This window comes from Malaclemys terrapin, chromosome 12 (assembly GCF_027887155.1).
Source record: "Malaclemys terrapin pileata isolate rMalTer1 chromosome 12, rMalTer1.hap1, whole genome shotgun sequence".
In the NCBI taxonomy this organism is placed as follows: Eukaryota; Metazoa; Chordata; order Testudines; family Emydidae; genus Malaclemys; species Malaclemys terrapin.
The window spans coordinates 26,475,832-26,497,060 of record NC_071516.1 but is presented as its reverse complement, the minus strand read 5'-3'; the positions used below and the strand labels follow the sequence as shown (position 1 = coordinate 26,497,060).

Sequence of the window (21,229 nt, the reverse complement as noted above, 5' to 3'; positions counted from 1 at the left end):
ACCACCCTGAGCGAGAGTAGCTACATTGACAGAAGCCTTATTCTGTCACTCTATCTGCATCTACTCCAGTGGCTGGGTCAGCAAAGCTACAGTGCTTAGGGGAGTGGATTTGGCACATCCCAGTGCTCTGTAGCTATGTTGACCTAAATTTTAAGTGTAGATTAGGCCAAAGAAACAAATGATTACCATCCACGTCAGTACTTCTGTATGTAACTAGAGAGGCAGAATGAAATATTGGTTCTTTGAATTTCACCAACACTCTTTTGGATTTAAAAACAACCAGTAACAGATTACGACAAATCCAAAAAATCTGAACCTAATGTTTCAGAATATGCAAACCCTTCACTACAGAGCTGCAGCTCTGAAACACAATATTTAATTTCAAAAACCCTATTCTGAGAAACAAACGGCAGGGAGTACCCCTGCATAAGGAGAAAGAATGTAATAAATAATAAAATCCAGCTGTTATCCAGTGCTTTTCATCAGCAGAGCTCAAAGCACTTGATATTTTTAGCTCTTTCATAATTCCCCCTATTTTATAGAGGGGAAAACAGACAGTGAGGTGAAGTGACTTGACCATGATCACTCAGCAGGCCAGTGGCAGAACTGGGAATAGATCCCTGATCTCCCAAGCCCAGTCCTCTATCCACTAGACCACACTGCCCCACTCTCACTTTGGCTCACTAGGCATTACTGAAATATACATAAAGCAATTAAAAAAAGTTGAATTAAGACATGCAAAAGTAAGATCAGAGGAAAGGCACAGGCAGCAACAGCCCCTACGCATCCAGCATACACATGGCTCTAATGTGACCCACCCTTTTGTACGAGGGCTCACATTTGCAGCATTTGGTTGTGGTAAAAATCTTTGGTTTTCCATGCATTCTAGCAAACCATGACCTCCCCACACCCACCACCTTGCGTGTAACCAGGAACGTTCCCTTCCACCTCCCAGTTAAAAGCACTCTGACCCTTTATCAAATGACAAAATCCTCCTAAATGCTCTTCTGCCCAGCAGTGCTAATCACTCCATCACCTCATAGCTGCTAAATCCTTCTTACCAATATATACTATATTATTGCAGGTGTCATCTCCACATAACTTGCCTCATACAGAGTTCTACAAATCCTAGGGCAAGCCTTAGGTGCAGATTTATACAGTGCATTATTGTTTGCATCCTGTTGGTGCCTTTGATGTGCACTATCCCTACACAAGAGAACATACACAGAGCTGTAAGGCAAATGTCTAATTAAACTTATATTTAGTAATACTAAACCTATTTTAAAAGTTTGCATGAATGAGCAAAATTTCTCATAGCTGAGCTATGTAGTCCTCCTATGAAGCAGTCTTTTTTTCTCCCGCTACTCCTCAACATCCTTCTACACTGACCTCTTAAGGTTGCAGGTCAAATATTTCTCTTAGAATAAATCTTCATTCAAGTGTTCTGCTCACTCATGAACCTAAGTTCAAAACTGCATGTTGGAAAATCTATTTTCATACTCTAATATGGTTTCAGTTCACATACCAATAACTATTATAACTTTTGGCCACTGAATTAATACAAGTGTAATTTCCAAAAGAAAAAGGAAGACATGAAAACCTTTTTAAGGACCATCTTTTTGTTCTGTGTCTGTATAACATCTGGCACCACAGGGTCCTGGTACATGATGAAGTTCCTTAGGTGCAATGGTAACTTTATATATACAAGTGCAGATCACACTAGTAGTGTTTTTAGTCAAAGTTCACTGCTCTAAATTCTTCCCTATGGCTTGCATGGAAACTGCTCTGTAGCTCTTAAAGAAAAACTCTCTGCAAAGAAATCCTTCTTGTTCTTGATGCATAAGGAGTTAATACAGGCCAAGAAAGTTAAGAATAAAAAATTTTAGGCAATCACTGAAAGGACTGATTTCAAGACAAACAAAGCATAAAGCTTCTCTAAGCAACTCCAAGTAGCTAGATGGAAAGGAAGGGCAGAAAGAGAGAACAAACTTGTTTTAGCTATCAGAGTAAGACTATGCTGAAGGACAGCAAGGCAAAAGTTTGGAATAAAAAGGGAGTACAGCAACATCCTAATATAGCCATACCCTTACAATACTACTGACTGCTCAATACTAAGCCAAACAAAATTTAGACTCAAAATCCTATGCTGTATAAAGGTTATGGAACTGTACTTCGTAAAAGCCAGGCAATGATATCAAAGCACTACTGCAAAAAAATACAGTACAGTAGTAAAACAAATAATAAAACTAGTAATAATCATTGCCACAGCTTAATACAAACAAGGTGCAAGTAGAATTTTTCATCCCTATTTAGAAGGCTATCAAGAGAACAAATAGCTTTATGTGACATTGTAATTCTAGAGGACAGCTTTACAAATCCATATATTGATGTCTTCTAGGCTCGTAATGAAGCCCGGTGATCATCAAGGTGGCAATTGATGAAAACAAAATATTAACATTGGCTTTCTTTAAAGTAATGATATTAACAACTTTACTTTTCAGAAAATGTGTCACTTTTTTGTTCTCTTCTGAATTATTATTTTGTTGTTGGTATGGGAAACAAGACAGGCAACTAAAGCTTCTGTTATTTTAAATTGCCGATAGCGCTACTGGGCGCTGTTAAACAGCTGCTGTGTTTTATCCCAGTGGTGGCTGAAGTGATACCAACAAATTCCTCTCCTATAGTGAGTAATAATTAACTACCGTTTGTAAAACACTTGGAAATCTTTGGACGCCAGGTGCTGTATAAAAGCGAAACATTCTGATAAAAGGGAAAACAAAACAAATAAATTGGATCCTTTTCAAGAATGTCATTATATTAATTGAAAGTGTGATTCTTTCTATGGACTGTAGAAAGATTCAGACACTTCATAAGGTTGTTAGAATGCTCTTTGACACTGGAATATGATACTATACTTGGTGCATTTCATTCCACTATAAGCTGCTTTTGTTGTAACACTTCAGTTGCTTTGGTTCTCAAGGATTAGTGTTTTGAAGAGTGCACCAGGAGTTTGAGACACACTACAAACATACATACACAAAACACATTAAAAAGATGCATTGCAAGGTTAGCAATTAAGAAATGCCAAAATTAAGGTTGCTTCTGCAGCCTTGATTTGTCCCCTTTGTGCATATGCATTATGATGTAGCCTTAAATTACACGATCATATAATATTCTTTCCACAGGACCCCTGCTTCATTCATTGCACATGATGAACCTGTTCTGCGGATAAATTAGGGTTGTATAGTGTAGTGAAAGAGAGTGTTGTCTGTAGGACCCCTGCTTCATTTGTTAATGAAGTTGGAAAGCATGTAGTTAATGAACCAGGGAATTGTAGGAAAAGAAAGGATGGGCTCATGGGTAAGGCAGTTAAATGCTTTGGAGAAACTGATTCTATCCCTGCCCCTACCATAGAATTCCTGTGTGGTGCTGGGCAAGCCACTTGAACCAATAACTTTTCACAGGTGGTCACTAATCAGGTATTCCTAATTTTCTGGGTGCCTGATTTGAGACCCTGGAGCCTGATTTGCAGAAGTGCTGAGCACTCATAGCTGTAACTGAAGTCAATGGAAACTGTGCTTGGAACATATAAAATGCTTTATAGTGCCAAGAACCTGAAAAATTAATATCCTTAATGTCTCAGTTTGGGCACCCAAAATGAGTGGGTACTTCTGACCTTAATCAAGCTGTGCCTCAGCTCCCTATCTGAAAAAGGCGATAAAAATCACATCTCAAAGGGGTGTTGTAAAAATAAATTCATTAATGTTTGTGAAGCACTCAGATCCTGTAGTGATAACAATAGATCATCCCATGAGGAAATTATCCAAATCCTGCTCTGAAGACAGAATTCTTAGTGTGGAGTAAGGCAGAACCAGGGCCACATATTGAACAATGAGGAGAAAAAGTATCGAATAGCTTCTCATTGAGCACCAGGCATTCTGTGCAAGGCAAGGCTCTTGTGGGGAAAAAATAGTGTGTGACCATGTAATTAAAAACTGTATCTTCATGCATATGCACAAGAGAGACAAATTAAAGTTTTCACAGGTTAATTCTGGCATTTGCTAACTTCTGAGTGCTTGACTTTGCAACCTTAATAATATTCTTTTAATATAGTTTGTGTGCATTTAATTTCCTAGGTTTTTAAAAAGCAAACAGAAAAATCAGAAATTCCATCATATGGCTTCATACTGAAACCTACCTGGATCACAAGCAAGGTTAAAACCTCAGATCTACCACACAGATCTTTCCACTTGAGCTAACAGAATTAACTGATAGCAGTAGTAGACTATCATCCTCTACATGGACCGGCACTAGAGGAGGGTGGGATACTTTGCCAGTGGGTTTCACAGGCATTTGCTGACAGCGGAGGAATGGTCAGATTCAGGATCTTGGGTTCCACTTCAGGCTCGGGAGGGGAATGGCCTCTTGTGGGTACAGACTCTTCGGCCCATTCCTCCCAAGCATGACCCTTTGTGTCCTCTCTTCCAACCTGTCCCTGGACCAGTCTTGTCTCTTCCCCACCCCTGGCTCTTCATTCCAATCCCATTCCCCTTTCCTACCCAGTCCTACTCTCCACCCCTCAGACTGGTCATCCTTCCAATCCCAGGCTCCTACCCCAGTCCCTCCCAATTTCCCTCTTCCCTGTCAGCTTCCACTCCCAATTCCCTCTCTTCCCCCAATAGGTCCAGCTCTTGCTCTTGTGCATTTGAATCAGGTAGCTTCCTCCTCAATAATGCCTGGGCCCAACTGTGGGGATATTAAGACCAGAGAAGAAACAGTCTCTCTGCTCTCACTGCAGGTGTTCAGACCAGGCACAGCTTGCAGCATCCCAGAGCTGCAATTGCAGGGAAAGTCCTACTTAGTCCCAGGCTGAAGCATGCCCAGTGAGCACAGAATCTTTGGAGAATTTAGCTGCTAAAATCTAAGTTTCAACTGAGCATGTGCAACTGCCATTTTTCATAGAATCATAGAACGTCAGGGTTGGAAGGATCTCAGGAGGTCATCTAGTCCAACCCCCTGCTCAAAGCAGGGCCAATCCCCAGACAGATTTTTGCCCCAGATCCCTAAATGGCCCCTTCAAGGATTGAACTCAGAACCCTGGGTTTAGCAGGCCAATGCTCAAACCACCAAGCTATCCCTCCCCCCAAGGCTTATAACTTGTCCAAATTCAGACAGATATTCATGAGAACAGCATATCCCTGACACAAATACCACTCGTGCCAATTTCAATCCCTGCTCCAAAGAATGGGAGCACCAGACTTTTTCAAAGAAAAGGTGGCCAGAATTGTTTTTTCACATGTAAGCAAAACGATGTATTTTTCTTTAGCCTTTTTCTTTGAAATGGCTGAACCATTTTGGCTGAAGTTTTCCAAAACATTTCACACTTAGACATATAGCATGGAACATCTGCCAAACTATAACCATTTAGGCTCAAAGTTATATGTGACTGAAAACAGGATCTTACAATGGAATATGTTGAGCAGCCTTATTAATAGCCACCCTTACACGCAGTCAGACAAATTTCAAGAAGATTTGCTCATTACAATCTTTTATAGCTACAAATAAGGGGTTTATTGATTAATGAAGCGGAGGGTCTATGATCCCTATTCCACTCTAGGGGGAAAAGACACCAGGTTGAACAGCTTTAAGATAGTGACGGCTCGTGATCATTATTTTAGGTGTGACATTGGAACCCTCAACAGATGCATGCACACTAAGTAGCAGCACTTCTGAAAGTGCCCCTCAACCCCTCTCACTGTGGCTGTCATGCTGCAGAAGTATGAACAGTAGCGGCGCCAGGGTTTTTGGCGCCCTAGGCGGGGGTCCTTCCGCGCTCCCGGTCGTCGTCGTCAATTCTGCGGCGGGGGGAGGGGAGGTCCTTCCGCGCTCCCGATCTTCGGGGCACTTCGGCGGTGGGTCCCAGAGTGAGTGAAGGACCCGCCGCAGAATTGCCGCCGAAGACCCAGAGCACAGAACGACCCCCCGCCGCAGAATTGCCACCAAGGGCGGCAAAATGCCTCCCCCCAAATCCTGGTGCCCTAGGCGACCGCCTAGATCGCCTAAATGGAAGCGCCGGCCCTGAGTGTGAATGCTCCCTCCGAAGTCCTGTAGCGCGGCTGCTTCTATTGCGGTCATAAAACAACTTATACACCTTTGAGTCCCCAAAGCAGTTAGGGGCACTGACACAGCAGTCTCACATAGGCCCTTCAACTGGAAGATGCACAAAACTGGGATGATGGCAAATTTATTTTTGTAGTTTAATTCCCTACCCTTCCCCCCCGAATGGAGGCAGAACTTCAATGGCAGAACTACCACTGCTTTAGCATTTAATCTTTCTTCAAAAATACTTTTGCTGCAACATGCAAAATTCTGGGCTACACACACATGTTCTCTTGTTTTCAGCAAGACAATGTTAAACTTACTTCGTTTGTTCTACTTGCTGATTATTTTTCTTCTTCCTTGGAGGCTTTTTCTTTTTGGGTTTATTGGCATTCTGATTGTTCTGTTTGTTGTTCACACCAAAATGTCCTGCAGATATATCACTCTGTAGCAAGTTTACCAACAGTGGACTTGTTAGAGTGACATCTTTATTGACTGGAAAACCAGGATTTTGTCCACAGGAAATCTGATTCCCATTTGGTGGTCCACTAAAAGAAGCATTAAAAGGTAACCCATGTCCAGTAAAATGACTTCCCGAATTACTGTTGTTTCCTTGCATTGCCTGCAAGTGGGAAGGCACCATATTTGGCTGCTGTATGGGAACTTCAGGTAACATCTGTGTCAAGTTTACATCACTGTTTGTTGTAGTAGTAGAGTCCCCATGTTGCTGAGACATGTGGGGACCAGGTACTGTGGGTCTTAAAACCTGTCCTTGAATTCCCATAACCTGAGAAGGATTGCCGTTTACAGGGCCTTGCTGTGCCATAGTGAACTGCACCATGTTTCCTTGCATATTTGGGGTTGGTCCTCGCATTATTTGAGCTGGCCCCGTCATAACATTAGATTGGTTTTGAGTATTAAATGGTTGTTTATTGCCTTGTATCTGATTGGTCATCATCTGTTCCATCATTGAGTTTTGTTGTAGCAAGACCTGGCCTTGAGGTCCCATCATTTGATTATGTGTCGCCATCATCTGTTGGCCCTGCTGGGGAATCATTTGCTTGGGTGGAGTCATCCTTTGTGGTGCAGGACCAAGATTTTGGTTTTGGGGTGTTACCATCATTTGGCCTTGTGGCATAAGCTGGGCTCGAGAAAGTATCATCTGATTTTGAGGGTTTAGAGATCCTTGAGCCTGAATGTTCACCATTTGTGCTTGGGAGGATACAATTTGCTGATGCATTCCCATAAGCTGAGACTGTGGTCCTTGCTGAGGCTGTCCCTGCATGTTGCCCATATTAACTTGTGGAACTCCACTAGCACCAGCCTGCTGGTTGTTTATATTTCCATGAAGTCCCATTAAACTGGTCTGCATCATATTTGGTGGGCCATGTGGTACCTGCATCTGATTTTGAGGAGGGCCAGATCCTTGACCGCCTTGCAAAATATGAAAATTTAAAGTTAAACATTAAAAATTGCACTGGCATTAGACAAACAAATAACTTAGTTAAAAGAGAAACCCACCAATGTAGTTACTTTATCATTTATTTTATTTTTCCAGTGATTTAAAATATTTGTCAACACATTCACAAATTTCTGCCACAACATTTGACACTATAGCAGATAGTCATATGGAAGTGAAAAGGGTTAGGACTTAATTCAATCCAGTAAAAGTATGTTTGTTCCTACATAAACAAGCTTTAAATCTTGAAGCTATTCCATAATATGTTTCATAATAAAGACAGCAACATATGGGGAATACTGACAAGATGACGTTATCAGAGCTTGCAGAACTGAGAAGAGATGTCAGCCTAGAGGACTATATTTGGCAAGTGACTAAAGCATTAAAAAGGAAATTGCTTGTAATCAAAAGAGACAAAAATGTGACTGTCTCTGAACAGGAGTAGCTTTAAAAGTTTATTGGAAGATGAAAAGTTTTACTGGAGACTATGCGGGATTATATTTCTTCTAAGACAAAGATACTACATATTGTTTTAAACTTGACCCAAGACTCTTCTTGTGGGGAGGACATCCCTTATGGATCTTCTCCTTTACTATTTCTACACTCAGGGACCCAGTGTTGAGGCACAATCTTCTTTTCAGACATAGACGGCTGGATGCAGTTACTCCTGGAGCCCAGAAGCAACACCACTCTGAGCAATAGCAGATGGGGTTGTTTGAGAAATGAGGAACTTCCTGTGCTTGCTGTCACCCTGGAAGCTAAGTATGCTGCCTCTGCAGTATTCCCAGCCCCAGCTAGCAGAAATTATATAAAATTGGCAAGAGTAGAACATTTTTGCTGAACAAAGCTGCCTCCATTACAGGAGTAAAAGTTAATTACAGAATAATTAAGACAAGTAAACAAATGTTGAGGATTACAGGAAAAAATAAACTTGACACAGACCTGTATGTTGCACATTTTGACTTGTTTGTAGTTGAGGGGCTCCACTGTTCACAGGTGTACCTGGTGCTGTTGAAGGCACCTGACTTTGCATAAAGTTTTGATTAGTTTGCCCTCCAGGGAAGCCAGGTGGGAGGCGCTTGGGCATTCCTTAATACAAAACAATTATTTATTAGTTTCTGTAATTTGGTTACACAACTGCAGACTGACAGGGTAGCTCTTCCCATCAAGTTAGCAAGGACAGGCGGCAACAAACAGGAACCAATGAAAATCAAAATATTCTAGCAGCTCAGTTCTTGCTCATCTTCAGTTTAGGAATTTCCAAAAAGACAATGTTACTTAAGATTAAACACAAAACTATAGTAACCTTGAGTCACTGAAAAAAAGATGTTTGTGCTGATGTACTTATAACCTTGAGTACAGTTTATAACAGCTGTCTGCTTTAACAAACATGGTTAAGAAGCTACTGTGTCTTGAATCAAGTTGTGATTACCTACATTGTATTTCCTACGTACACCATTATTCATTCACAAAGGGCAGATTTTATAAAAACTGAAAACAAAGTATGATGCTTTACAGTACTCTAATCTCATTTTTTATTGAGTCTTTTCCTTCCTAATCACGCCCGGTATACAGTTAACATACACACTGAGTGTGTGGCAATTTCTTGTGCTCTTTAGTGTTGATTATGAACTCCTTGAGACAGAAACTGTCTGTCTGTCTATAAGGCACCACGCACACACCTTTTGACACTATTTGTGTGTGTTTGGAGGGAGGGGTAGTTTGGGCGGGAAGGGGAGTTTAAATGCAACTTCTAGCCTCAGAAGAAGATGCAATTTAGCCATCATTGCTTTCTACTTATCCCTATATATCAAAATAAGCACAATCTAATAAAAAGACTCAGGGATAGATTTAACTCAGATGTCTACAATTGCTTGGTCTTCTATCTCCATATTAAAAAAATTATTTTAACAATTTTTTTCTCACATTGATCAGGCTACATTTGTCTTCCTTCATACAACAAAATATATACACAAAACAAATGGGTCTACTTTATTTACAGTGAATAGCCTTATTTTTCAGGTTGGTAACTCTGCTAGATTACACACAACCTTTAAACGGTGAGAATTAGTGAGTTCTACTAATTGTAGTCATGATCTAATCCCAGTGTAAGGGGTAGTGCAGCACTGTGCTGCCCCTGAAGTAACCCCGGAGGGCAACTATAACTCAGCAAGTTGCAATCTTCTTCCTGTTTCCCCTGCTACTCCAAGACGGAATAACTGTGCTGCGTCTATACCTGGCACAGCACACATTCGCTGGTGTGCCAGCATAGCTACACAGTTGGTGTATTGGGATAACAGGGCCAAGGCTCTACATAGTCCCTGCAATAATTCTCACCCACCTTAGTGAGGGGTGGTGTAAATGACTCTGCACAGCCCACTTCCTCCTCTTACACATCCTGTGATGTGGGTAGCTGGCACACAGGGGCATAAGGGGGAGCCTTGCACCTCTTTAAACCTCTGGCCCCACTGAGTTCCTTGCAAATTAACAACGTTCTAGCACATTTAAATAAATCACTGGCACATATATAACTTATAGGTCAATCATTAATATTTCATGACATCAAGATTACTGGTCAAGTCTGAGACTCGGGCAAATTTTTAACAGACGCTCTTTGAAATAACCTATGGAAGGACTGTCAACTCCTAATAGTTTAGCAGGAGTTAAAGTTCAATCATTCAGAACTCAGAGAAACACAAAAAGTAAAATCTTACGTAATTTTTGCCATATATTAAATCTAATCTAAAGTTTGTACTATGCTAAATTAAGTAAACATTGAATAAAATGAATATATGCATATATCTGAATTATTTATAAAGCAACATAGAGTATATGGTGCTATGTAAACAAAGACAGATCCCTACCCCCAAAGCCGATGTGCTTACAATTTAATTCAGACACAATACAGCAAGGGATAACAATGAACAAAGGAAAGAGGTAAGAAGCAAGATCCTCAGCAGGTGTAAGTCAGTGTGGCTCCTCTGAAATCAATAGAACTGTGTCAAATTAAACCAGGCGAGGATACAGTAACCCATGTCCTCTCCATGGCCAATAAGATCTGGAAATAAATTCAGATTATATACATATCTTGCTAGTTGGTTGTGTCTTTATGTGACATGTTTAAATGGTTATTAGAAAGAGTGGGATTTTATGTTTTTATTAAGTTAACATATTAAGAATTGAGGGGAAATATTTGACAAGATTATAGGAGTGGACATCAATGTTAAGACTACCTATCTGGAAGTAGTGAATCCTGATGAGGAATGAGGAGACCACAGTGTGTGGAATCACAGAGGCTATTCCAGGTAAAAGGGTATCTGGCATCAGAAAGGGTAAAGGATTGCCTGTGGGTGTTGGAGATGAGGGAAGTTACAAGACACAGGCCCATGAACAAGAGCATGAAGAATTTGAATCTGACACAGAAGGAAATCAGATACAAAGTGCAAAGACTAAACAGATGAGAGATTTGGTTGGAGCAAGAGGCACGGAACAGCCTTTTGAATGGACTTGAGGTGTACGACACGAGAACCTTGGAAGCCACAGTGAATGGTGCATTAGGCAAGGAAAGAGATTACTAGAGTATTGACGAAAGTTTTTAGCAGTAGGGATTGAATTAGACAGATGTTTTGTGAAATAAAAAAACCCAGCAGGATTTAGCAACAGCTTGAATGTTGAGGGGAACAAATATGATGAACTGAATGCTGCCATTCAGTGAAATGCTGAAGAAATGTTCAGAGAAAGTATGAGATCCAGTCTAGCACAAAACTACAAATGCCTAAAGAGTAGAAAAAGTCTAGGATGAGGCTGTTGAAGGCAACAGACAGGTGGAAGACAACAAGAACAGGGATGTGGGATTTGGCCAAAAGCAGGTCCTTAGTGACCCTAGTGAAAGTAGTGTCTGGAGTGATGCAATAGAAGCAGAAGATCAAGAAGAGAGTTAAAGAGGAGAAAACTGAGGCAGCATGAGTAGACAAAATAGAAGGAAGAAGGTAGCGAGGCAGGTGACATCAAAGAAGGTGTGAATTTTAGAAAAGAATACAGTAGCATAGCTTGAAGGCAGAGAGCAAAGAGTACAAATGTGAGGAAGGGGATGACATGGAGCAAGAGAAGGGAGGAGAGGGTCATGGGGATACATCAGCAGTTTGGAAGGGGAAAACTGAGACAAGTTATGTACTTATTCAATGGACCGGGTTTTTAAAGTACTTTTTTTAAAGTAACAGTCTGATATAATAAATTCTAGCTGTCTTTTTATAATGTAACTTTTATTTTTGATGACAGAAAGGTCTGATTTTCTTACCTCCTAAGCCAGGATGTAAACCTTGTGGACCTTGGCTTTGCTGTTGCATCACCATGAAGTTGGGGGGTACATTCCCCTGTTGCACCATAGGATTACGACCAGGAGAACTGACAGGCTGTTGAAATCCCTGGGGAAGTGCGTTATTCTGAGGAGGCCTTGGTCCCATCTGCTGCTGTGTTTGGTTAACTGTTGGAGAAGATGCAGGAGATCCCTGCTGGAAGGAGGAGGGAGAAGAAGCAGGAGATTTGCTGGTCAGGTGGGGTTGCTGTAGTGGTGTAGGAACCCGTGAGGGCCCTCCCTGAAGATTCTTCATCTGCGGAGCAGTAAATTGACCAGGGTTGTTCATTTGAGAAAAGTTTGGGTGAGCCTGAGAGGCCTGCTGGCTTCCAAAAGGGTATGGAGGTGGAGGGTGGGAGGGAGTCTGGACTGTTGCTAAAGATGGCCTTGCTTGTAGTTGTTGCTGCATTTGTCCAGGCAATGGGGCCTTTTTCCATCCCTGGTTTACTGTCAATGTACCCATTGTTCCTTGGCTTGGAGGAGGTTGAAGTGCTCCTGAAGGCAGCTGATTCCAACCAGGAGGAACTGGAACCTGAGCTGGGGTGGTAAATGAAGGTCGAATACCCTGTTGTGGCTGCTGATGCTGCTGGGGGGGACGTGGCTGCAGCTGTGGCTGTTGCTGCAGTTGCTGAAAGTTAGCGGGGTTCATTTGTCTGTTTACAGGAACTGACTGCATTGAATGGATCTGAGGTGCTAAAGAGCCAGATGGATGATTTTGCTGCTGGATAGTTAGTCCAGACAAGAGTGGATCCATTGAATCTATTAAAATAGCAAACAAATGTGACAATAAATAATATACTGCAGCCAAAGATAGAAAACAAGAAAGAGTAAGTTACTTGCTTGCATTTGCTTTCTCCTCTGAACTTGAGATCCAACAAAAATTCACATTCCAGCATTCCAATTTTCCAACGTATACAATAATTAGTACACTAAAAGAAGCCAGAATTTCTGGCAACCTTAAGAATCTAATCTTAAGCATTGTGAAAGGTATAAATACAGTACTGTAGGCTCCAAGAACCTATTCTTATATAAGCCTTATATATAGTTAATGGGACCAAAAAAATCTCCCAACTCTGAAGGGAAGATGGAACAACAAGAAATTATGAAGACTGTGTAATTGGATAACATTTCCAGAGAATAGTTAATATTTTCTATAAAGAAAAATGATAATGTTTTGCTTTTGCATTGTGCCTTACGTTAAAAGGATTTTAGATGCACTTCACAAAACTGGGCAAGAATAATCACTATTTTACAAAGGGGCAAGTCACTTAACCGTTCTGTGCCTCAATAGTCCTAAACTCCCACAACTTGCAGTGGCAAAAATAGGTAGAGAAATCAGACTTTCAACTTCCAGTCAACTTGTATTGAAAAATTTTACTTCCCAAAGAGGTGCATTTGCTTCTCATTTTACAGTTGCCTCAACCAACACATCCTTTTCCTAGCCCTACCTACCATAGTATTCATGATCGTTAATTTATTATAGATTCATATATAATGATATCAAAATGTAAGCTCCTCAGCATGGGGACCTTATCACTTTGTGAAGTGCCACGCCCACCAACGGCAGTGTATAAAGTAACAATTCTAATGCAAAAGGCCAAGGAAAGGAGACTCTAGTAGGAGCTGCACCTCTGGGGGTGGGGGGAAGAAAGGAAATCAGGCCATTTATTTAGATGCCTAAATATCTTATTTAGATAGTAGCAAAGCTGAAAATATATTAGATGTTTCCAAACACAATATCCCTATCCTAAAAAGTGTACAGTCTAAAAAGACAAAAGGTAGACAGATCCACATCACAAAAATGCCATCACCTTAGCTGGAAGTCTCAGTAATGAGACGAATGGTATGTCTTTGCAAAAACAAAAAAAAACCACCATGGCACCAAGTCTCAGAGCCTGAGTCTACACACTTGGGCTTGCGGGGCTCAGGCTACAGTGCTAAAAATAGCCATGTGGATGTTCTGAGGAGGGTGGGTCTCAGAGCCCCAACAGGAACATCAACATGGCTATTTTCAGAGCTGCAGTGCAAGCCCAAGTTTGTAGATCCGGGTGGGACACCCTGGAACCCCAATATTCACCACTGTCATTTAATTAGGATATGTGAGGCCTTGTGAGGGATCGTTCTAAAAGTCTTGATTTGCTAGACATTAATATCGCATTGGATTGTATGTGCTATTGTCGTATGTGAAGTTATGAAGTTTGGCTTTGAATGAGTTACAGAAACATGTTGTGAGATTGGAAACACCCACAAGCAGCCTTTCGGGCACAACACTAAAAAAGATTAAACAACGTTAATGGCTTATTGAAGAAATGCACACAAGCATAAGGATTACCCCAGGAACTGCGTACGATAGAAACCTCTCAGAGATAGCACTACAGAATGGAAACTGTTTGACCCAGGTCACAGCAAAAGAGCTTTCCAGCAAGTGGGAAGAAGATATAAAAGGGGAACAATGACATCATGATGGGACCTCACTCTCCCTGCAACAACACACTTGGAAACACCTGAGGGGCAAGGACTGAACTGTGGGAAGTGATGGTCCCAGGCTAGAGGGATTTTTAGACTGTGTATGAAAACCTGGGAAAGCCAAGCTGCAAAGCCAAGGCAGCTTGTGCCTTAAGAATCTGCCAGCCTGTTTATCACTCAGGGTGAGAATTTGCTAATTCATATCCTACCTAGTGTGTTAAGCTCAGTTTGCGGTTTTGTTTATTTACTAAGGTAATCTGCTTTGATCTGTTTGCTACCATTTATAATAACTTTAAATCTAGCTTTTGTAGTTAATAAACTTGTTTTTGTTTTGTTTAAAGCCAGTGTGTGGGGAAATTATAACTTGGGGCAGAAAGCTGTTGCATATCTCTCTCCACACTGAGGGAGGGGGTGAATTTTAGGAGCTTACGCTGTACAGTTTTCTGTGCAGTGCAAGACGGTATAACTTTGGGTTTACACTCCAGAGGGGGTGTGTGTGTGCCTTAGCAACTGGGAGGTGCCTTAGTTGAGCCTTCCCAGGCAGAGCTGATCTCAGTACCTGTGTGAGAAGCTGCAGGGAGTGTGTCCCTATCTGTGTGTATGCTGGTGAAAGAGGAAAGCTTGGCAACTTATCACAGCACCACAGTGTGAAAGGGAGCCCAGACTGGTGGGTTAGGCGGGCTCAGTGGTACCCCAGTTCCAAGTGGCACCCTGAGGGGAACTTGTCATACTGGGCTCTGGGACGCACTGCCGCGTGTGTGTTTTTGCAATGTAGACATACCCTAAGAACTGACAGCACACAAAAAACTAGATTATTCTCTGACCCTGAGTGGTGATCCCTCCAGGCAGAGAGGAGGAACAACAGTGTGGGGAAGCTTTCCTTTCCCGATGCAACTAAAAATATTTTAACAGTACTACAGTAAGAAACAATTCTGAAAATGGTCATCAAGATTTGTGTTACTAAAGGTTTTTCTAATGTTTAAAACCTGTTAGAAGAAACCTTTCCAGGTAATGACAATACTTTCTTCCAGTGAAGAAATCATTCAAGGAGGGGTGCCTGTTAGAAAAGTAGGGGGACAGCCCAGGATCAAATTTTGGCGATATCCTTCAGCGTGTACTCATGGGTCTGTCTGTATGCTGAAGGAAAAAGAATTCAGAAGTACTTTGCAGTAAAAAAATGTCAATAGCAATAGTTGTATGCAGTGTTTTTGTAACCTCTTTTATTGGACCAACTTCTGTTGGTGAGAGAGACGAGGTTTTGAGCTTACAGAGAGCTGAAGAAGAGCTTTGTAAGCTGTGTAACTTTGAAAGCTTGTCTCTCTCACCAACAGAAGTTGGTCCAATAGAAGATATTACCTCACCCACCTTGTCTGTATAACAGCAATAGTGACAGATAAATGCTATTACTGTAAATGTTCTTTTTTACCTGACTGTGAAGCAGGTCGCGGTGTCCTGGGCTGCAGCTCTGCATTAGCTCCACTTGCCATCATAGAAGAGGAAACATTTCCACTCTGGGACATCATAACAGTTGCAGGATTGTTCATTCTTATTAACCCTGGAAAATTAAAAATCACTATTTGTTAGATCTTAGATGCAGTTGGTCACATTACTGTACCTACAATGGATAACACTGGTTTCAAAAAGAAAAAAGTTAGAATAGCATTATTAATTTTTAATTAAACAAAACATTTCTTTAAACGTAAAGAATTCTTCCCCAAGAAAAGACTCAAATTGGACTTACTTAAGGAAAACTCCACTCAACCTATCAGTCTGAAAGTTTGCAAAGTAAGAAAATTCTCACTAGGAATAAAAGGAGGTATTTATACAAAGAATATTTTGAAATACTATTGGAATTTCTGAACCTACTACTGGTGGCATCTACTGTGCTAAAAAAAAAAAAAAGTGATATCTGACTCAATGGCAATATGAAAGCTTCACATGAGAAACTGAACAAAATGCTTAGCTACCAAAGAGAGGACGTGATGTAAAAATAGATTAGATGAACTAATATTTCTCTAGGATGGAAACTTAACTGGCATAAACTTTTGATTAATTTTTAAAGTGCTTTATGACTGTTAAGCCAATATTTTACTGGGATGGCAATTTAGTCTCTTACATGTGGCTTCCATATTGACATTGATTTGCTTATCACTTTTTCCAGCAAGATGGTCAACTCCTTTAGTGTGTTCAGAAATACCAAAAGGTAATTCCAAGCATGTTTTCATATGTATGTATGTATAAATAAAACAAAACATCTACAATGTAAATAAAACATTTATGTTTAACATATTGCTTTGGTACTGAATCAGTAGAAAAAAGATCAGTGGCATCCTAAATCTTGCAGTGACTGAACTATTAACCAGCAAATATATATAGTCCTTTTATTTCTGGTGAGAAGCATTTCTTACCCTGAAAACTTCAGATTCTAGGGTAAACAGACAACTTTATTCCAAATGTATTCATTATTTTATCTCTTAAAAGAAAAATTAGCTTTAATTAAAGTAAAAATTTGAACTCAGAAGACCTTTGAAAAATTTGCAGCTAGTTTCTTTGGTAATGTTCAACCAAGTAATAATGTATAATGCACTTTACACATTCAAAAAGCTGTACATTCTCAAAATACACCGTGCGGTGTATTCATACACATTTTCTTTGTTACAGATGAGAGGCAAAAGCGGTAAAGTGACTTGCTCAAAGCCATACTTCAAATCAGTGGCAGAACCAGGATGAGAACTCAGGACCTGAGGAGTACAAATTCTAACCTTATTCCTCCAGATTACCTAGACTCCTCATTGACAGAAATATTATTTTAAAATCAGAATATGTTAATTCAAAGTTATTTCTTTCCTGAAGTCTTCTAGCCTATTCAACCTCTCTGCAGAATGGATTTGTAGTGGGAATGGTAGATTCTTCATTTTTTCCTCACCCAAGAAAAGGGGCCACAAGCATCATTGGCAGGCCCCCATCCTCCAAAAAAAAAAAAAAAAAACAAGTCACAAGGTTCGAGGAAAAAAGGGAATGGAGAATCAGTCCTACTTCCATGAGCCTGTGGCAAACATACTTTAGTTACAATAATGTACCTTAGATTTTTTTTTTCTGTGCTACACAGAAGGTAAAAAAAAAAAATCACTTATCTAAGTGAACTTTTGGGACAGTACTCTCAATCCCACATATACAAATCTAGCTCCTAATCCCATAAAGCTTTACCCATGTGCATAACTTTACACAAATGGAGTCCTATTGACTTGAACAGGACTACTCACTTGTAAGAAGTTACACATATACTCAAGGCTCTAGAAAAGCATTAAGGAGATGGAGAGAAAAGGACCATATGATGAGATATTTGGAGGAAAACCTTCACGGTTTCACTCAGGCTGAAATTTTCAAAAATGTCTATGGGAATTAGGCACCCAAATCTCTAACTTTCAATGCAAAGTACATTAAGACCTAGGAAATGAAGCTCAGAGATTTTCATAGTGGAAGTAATAAATATTCTATTTCACATTTTTTGTTAATTACAGTGATTTAAATTAACCAGATTTCCACCCATAATTTGCAATTTGTAAATTTCTTTTCCATTCATTCCAGTGGATAGCTACATTTCTCTTGTCCTAATCTACTGTACATGAGAAGGTCAATGAGAGCTCCCTATTTGTTAATTTTTTAAAAGTTATATTAAATCATATTTTAATTGTTTTAAAATTATTTACTTTGCGCTTTGTAATTAAATGCAACTATTAGAATACTTTATTACAGAACAATTTTCCTTTAACTTATTTAATCAGACATCCTACAATTTATGAGTTATACTGGCATGATAGGATAATGGATGGCATATATGCAGTTTTGTTTAAGCATACAACTTGGATGAGAAATAGTTCTCCATTACAACAATGTTAATATACAAGAAAACAGCCATACTAAAGTAGCAGTAAAACTGAGTGAATAATGCACAAATTTATTGTGAGAATTTGTGCTAATTTTAATATGAATTCACTTTTCTGTGATCATGCACCTTTTGTATTCACTATCTGGACATTCAACTGAAATTTATTAGCATGGATGCTCATGGGAAGTAACAACATACAAGTATTCACACACTGGATATTTTACATGGGATGGGACACTGACAGCAGGGAAACTGGTATGCATATTAGAGTTACAACTCTGCTAGCAGCTGTTGCTACAATCAGTGAGGTTACATGATAAGCTTAGTAATAAATTTAACAACATGTAATACTAAATTTAACAAAACTGAACTTACCTTGGCCACCCTGGATGGAAAATCCTGTCTCCATTCGTATTGAATTGCCTGCTCCCATGGGCCCATTAATCCTGACATCTTGACTTCTATTTTGACCTAAAGCCAAGTTGATGGCACCTTCACCTGGAAGTAATACACAATCTATTAAGTTAAATTATATGCATGGGGTGGGAGAGCAAGGGAGAGAAAGGAACCAACCTCAAAGCAGCATTTAAAGATGGTGTCAAATTTTGACCTGCTGCACACACTTTGGAATATAGGGTGATTATGTAACACACAGTACTCTTGCCAACTCTTCAAGTATGCAGTCAATATATTGAAAAATTGAATTGTGGTCTTTAATAAGAGAAGAAGGGAGCATCCTGAGACAAAAGGACTGAAGAGCTACATGCCCTGGGTTTGAACCTTGCACGCTGTGCCCTTGGCTTGTTCTCATAGGATCATCCAGGAGCGTAATTTTAATTATGAAAGCCACTGATTTTAAGAAGGAAGTTTCACCTCAGGCCTCAGACAACATGCATTTTTTTTTAAAAGCTAAGGGCTAGTCTACATTAGAAGCACTACAGTGGCACCGATGCAGCTGCGCCGCTGTACCACATCTAGTGAAGCTGCTCTATGATGACAGGGGAGAGCTCTCCCATCGACATAATAAAACCACCTCTACAAGATGCAGTAGCTATGTCGGCAGGAGAAACTCCCCTGCTGACACAGCACTATCCACACCAGCGCTTAGGCTGGTGTAACTTACGTTGCTTATTCACACCCATGACAACATAAATTATACTGACATAAGCGGCTGTGTGTACAATCCCTTAGTAACATGTTGGTAATGACATTCAGAAACACCTTCTACAGAATTTTAAACTCCTCAAAGTCAAGTAACTATTATATGTAAACTTATTCCTGAAGGAACAAAGTAAGTGTTGTTTCAATACAGCTACGGAAAAACGGACTGCTTCAGAAAACAAAGGAAGACATTTCTCTAAACTATTAAGTTGCAGAATGTCTGTGAGGCTCATTCTCAAGCACGAAAATTGCTTCTTATCAATACTGCAGTTTTAGCACATCCACAATTTTAGTACCTCTTAACAGCAGGTGTGACGTACCTTCAATCTGAACAGAGAGAATTCCCAAGTCACGGAGCTGCTGGTTGTTGCTCTGAGCCAGAATTCGCAGCCGCTCTGCAGCTTCCCGGGGTATATTAAATGTAACACGTACACTGTTCCAGGGTTCTACCTTCTGCAATTTTAACTTGTTGGATTCTTCGTTAAAAGAAAAATAGAATGGAGTATTAAGTCATTTTTCAAATAATGTAATAGCATAGCAGAACAAAGATGAAAACTGAGCTACCTATTTGGCTTTCAAGATTGTCAATGGTTATTCCAATACGTGGAGATGGGGAAGTTTTCCCATACAGCTGTGTAATCATGCTACCTGCTACACCATACCAGTTACTTTCCCTAAAAGTCAATTTCATAAAGAACCAAACAGATGAAAACCAGTACACAATGGCCAACATAGTAACTCAGAGAGGCTATCTGAAAATTAAAACTTTTTTTGTGTAGACTGGTTTGGAAGGGTGTAACTATTCAAAATGAATGGTTATACGGAGAAGCCGAGTTCCAGACTGAGTTTTCATTCCTGTAATAGTCTTCACTATATATGTGGCTCTGAAACTTATCAGTAGGGTCTATGAAGAATACACATCCTTAACTTCAATTAACTTGCTTAAACTTTTTTGTTATATTCAACCCATATTTAGACAGCATATATAACAAACATATGTAAAACCTACAGGTTTTTCAGAAAGCTAGCTACATTGAATCTATTCAGTCCCCTCTACGTAGATCATCAATTATTGGAAAAGTAATAGGTAGGAACCAGAATAGATATGTGAAAGGCAAATCATCCTGGATACATTTATTTAAGTTATACTTATCCAAAACATGTCACTATGTAGTACATTAAAATTATCTAAAAATTATTCCTAATATAAATGTACAGATCTATAATTTTTAACCCGTTCAAGAAAGTCTCTTTACAATTTGGGCCTATGGTTGCTATTTCCCAACCACTTGATATTTCCCATAGTAATAAAAGTCTTACTAAATTTGTTAACTGTTTATTCCTTAACAACATATCACTTGTGAATGTAATAATCCATCACTGCCAAGTGCTTTGTGTCTCAGTATCCTAGCCAAATGATTACTGTAACAGCAGAAAGAAATCTCTATTGTCCTGTTTATCCTCTTTAGTACCCACAGACATTGCCTCAAGGGTAAATTATTTAATCCTCCTTTTCACATTGATGTAAAGAACTAATTCTTCTGCCACTTCCTTTTCTTTCATCAATAGTTCTTTATTGTTCTATCCTATCAACAGCCTTATTGGATCTCATTTTGTACTTCTAAAAAGACATATTAAAGATCTCATTACTGGTGTTAATATCCCTAGCTATTAGTGATTCATTTTCCCTTCTTGCCCTTCAAACACTATTTATCTCGGGTTCTTATATAGGTCTCACAAAGATGCAGTTTACATCCCCTATACTTTCAGAGCTCTATTGTGTTCTAAAATCAGCTTAAAC

The 21,229-nt window shown here is 39.8% G+C and overlaps 1 protein-coding gene across 1 annotated transcript in view; it reads right to left on the bottom strand.

The window, feature by feature from the left end:
* NCOA6 (nuclear receptor coactivator 6) overlaps window positions 1-21,229 on the bottom strand; it is a 66,854-nt gene that overhangs the window by 26,599 nt on the left and 19,026 nt on the right. Inside the window, exons 5-10 of the mRNA XM_054045630.1 lie at window positions 19,749-19,904; window positions 18,643-18,765; window positions 15,805-15,933; window positions 11,856-12,671; window positions 8,501-8,647; window positions 6,423-7,533 (exon numbers count right to left, since the gene is read on the bottom strand). Of these exons, the coding sequence (XP_053901605.1) occupies window positions 6,423-7,533; window positions 8,501-8,647; window positions 11,856-12,671; window positions 15,805-15,933; window positions 18,643-18,765; window positions 19,749-19,904 (2,482 nt within the window). The remainder of the gene's footprint in view (window positions 1-6,422; window positions 7,534-8,500; window positions 8,648-11,855; window positions 12,672-15,804; window positions 15,934-18,642; window positions 18,766-19,748; window positions 19,905-21,229) is intronic.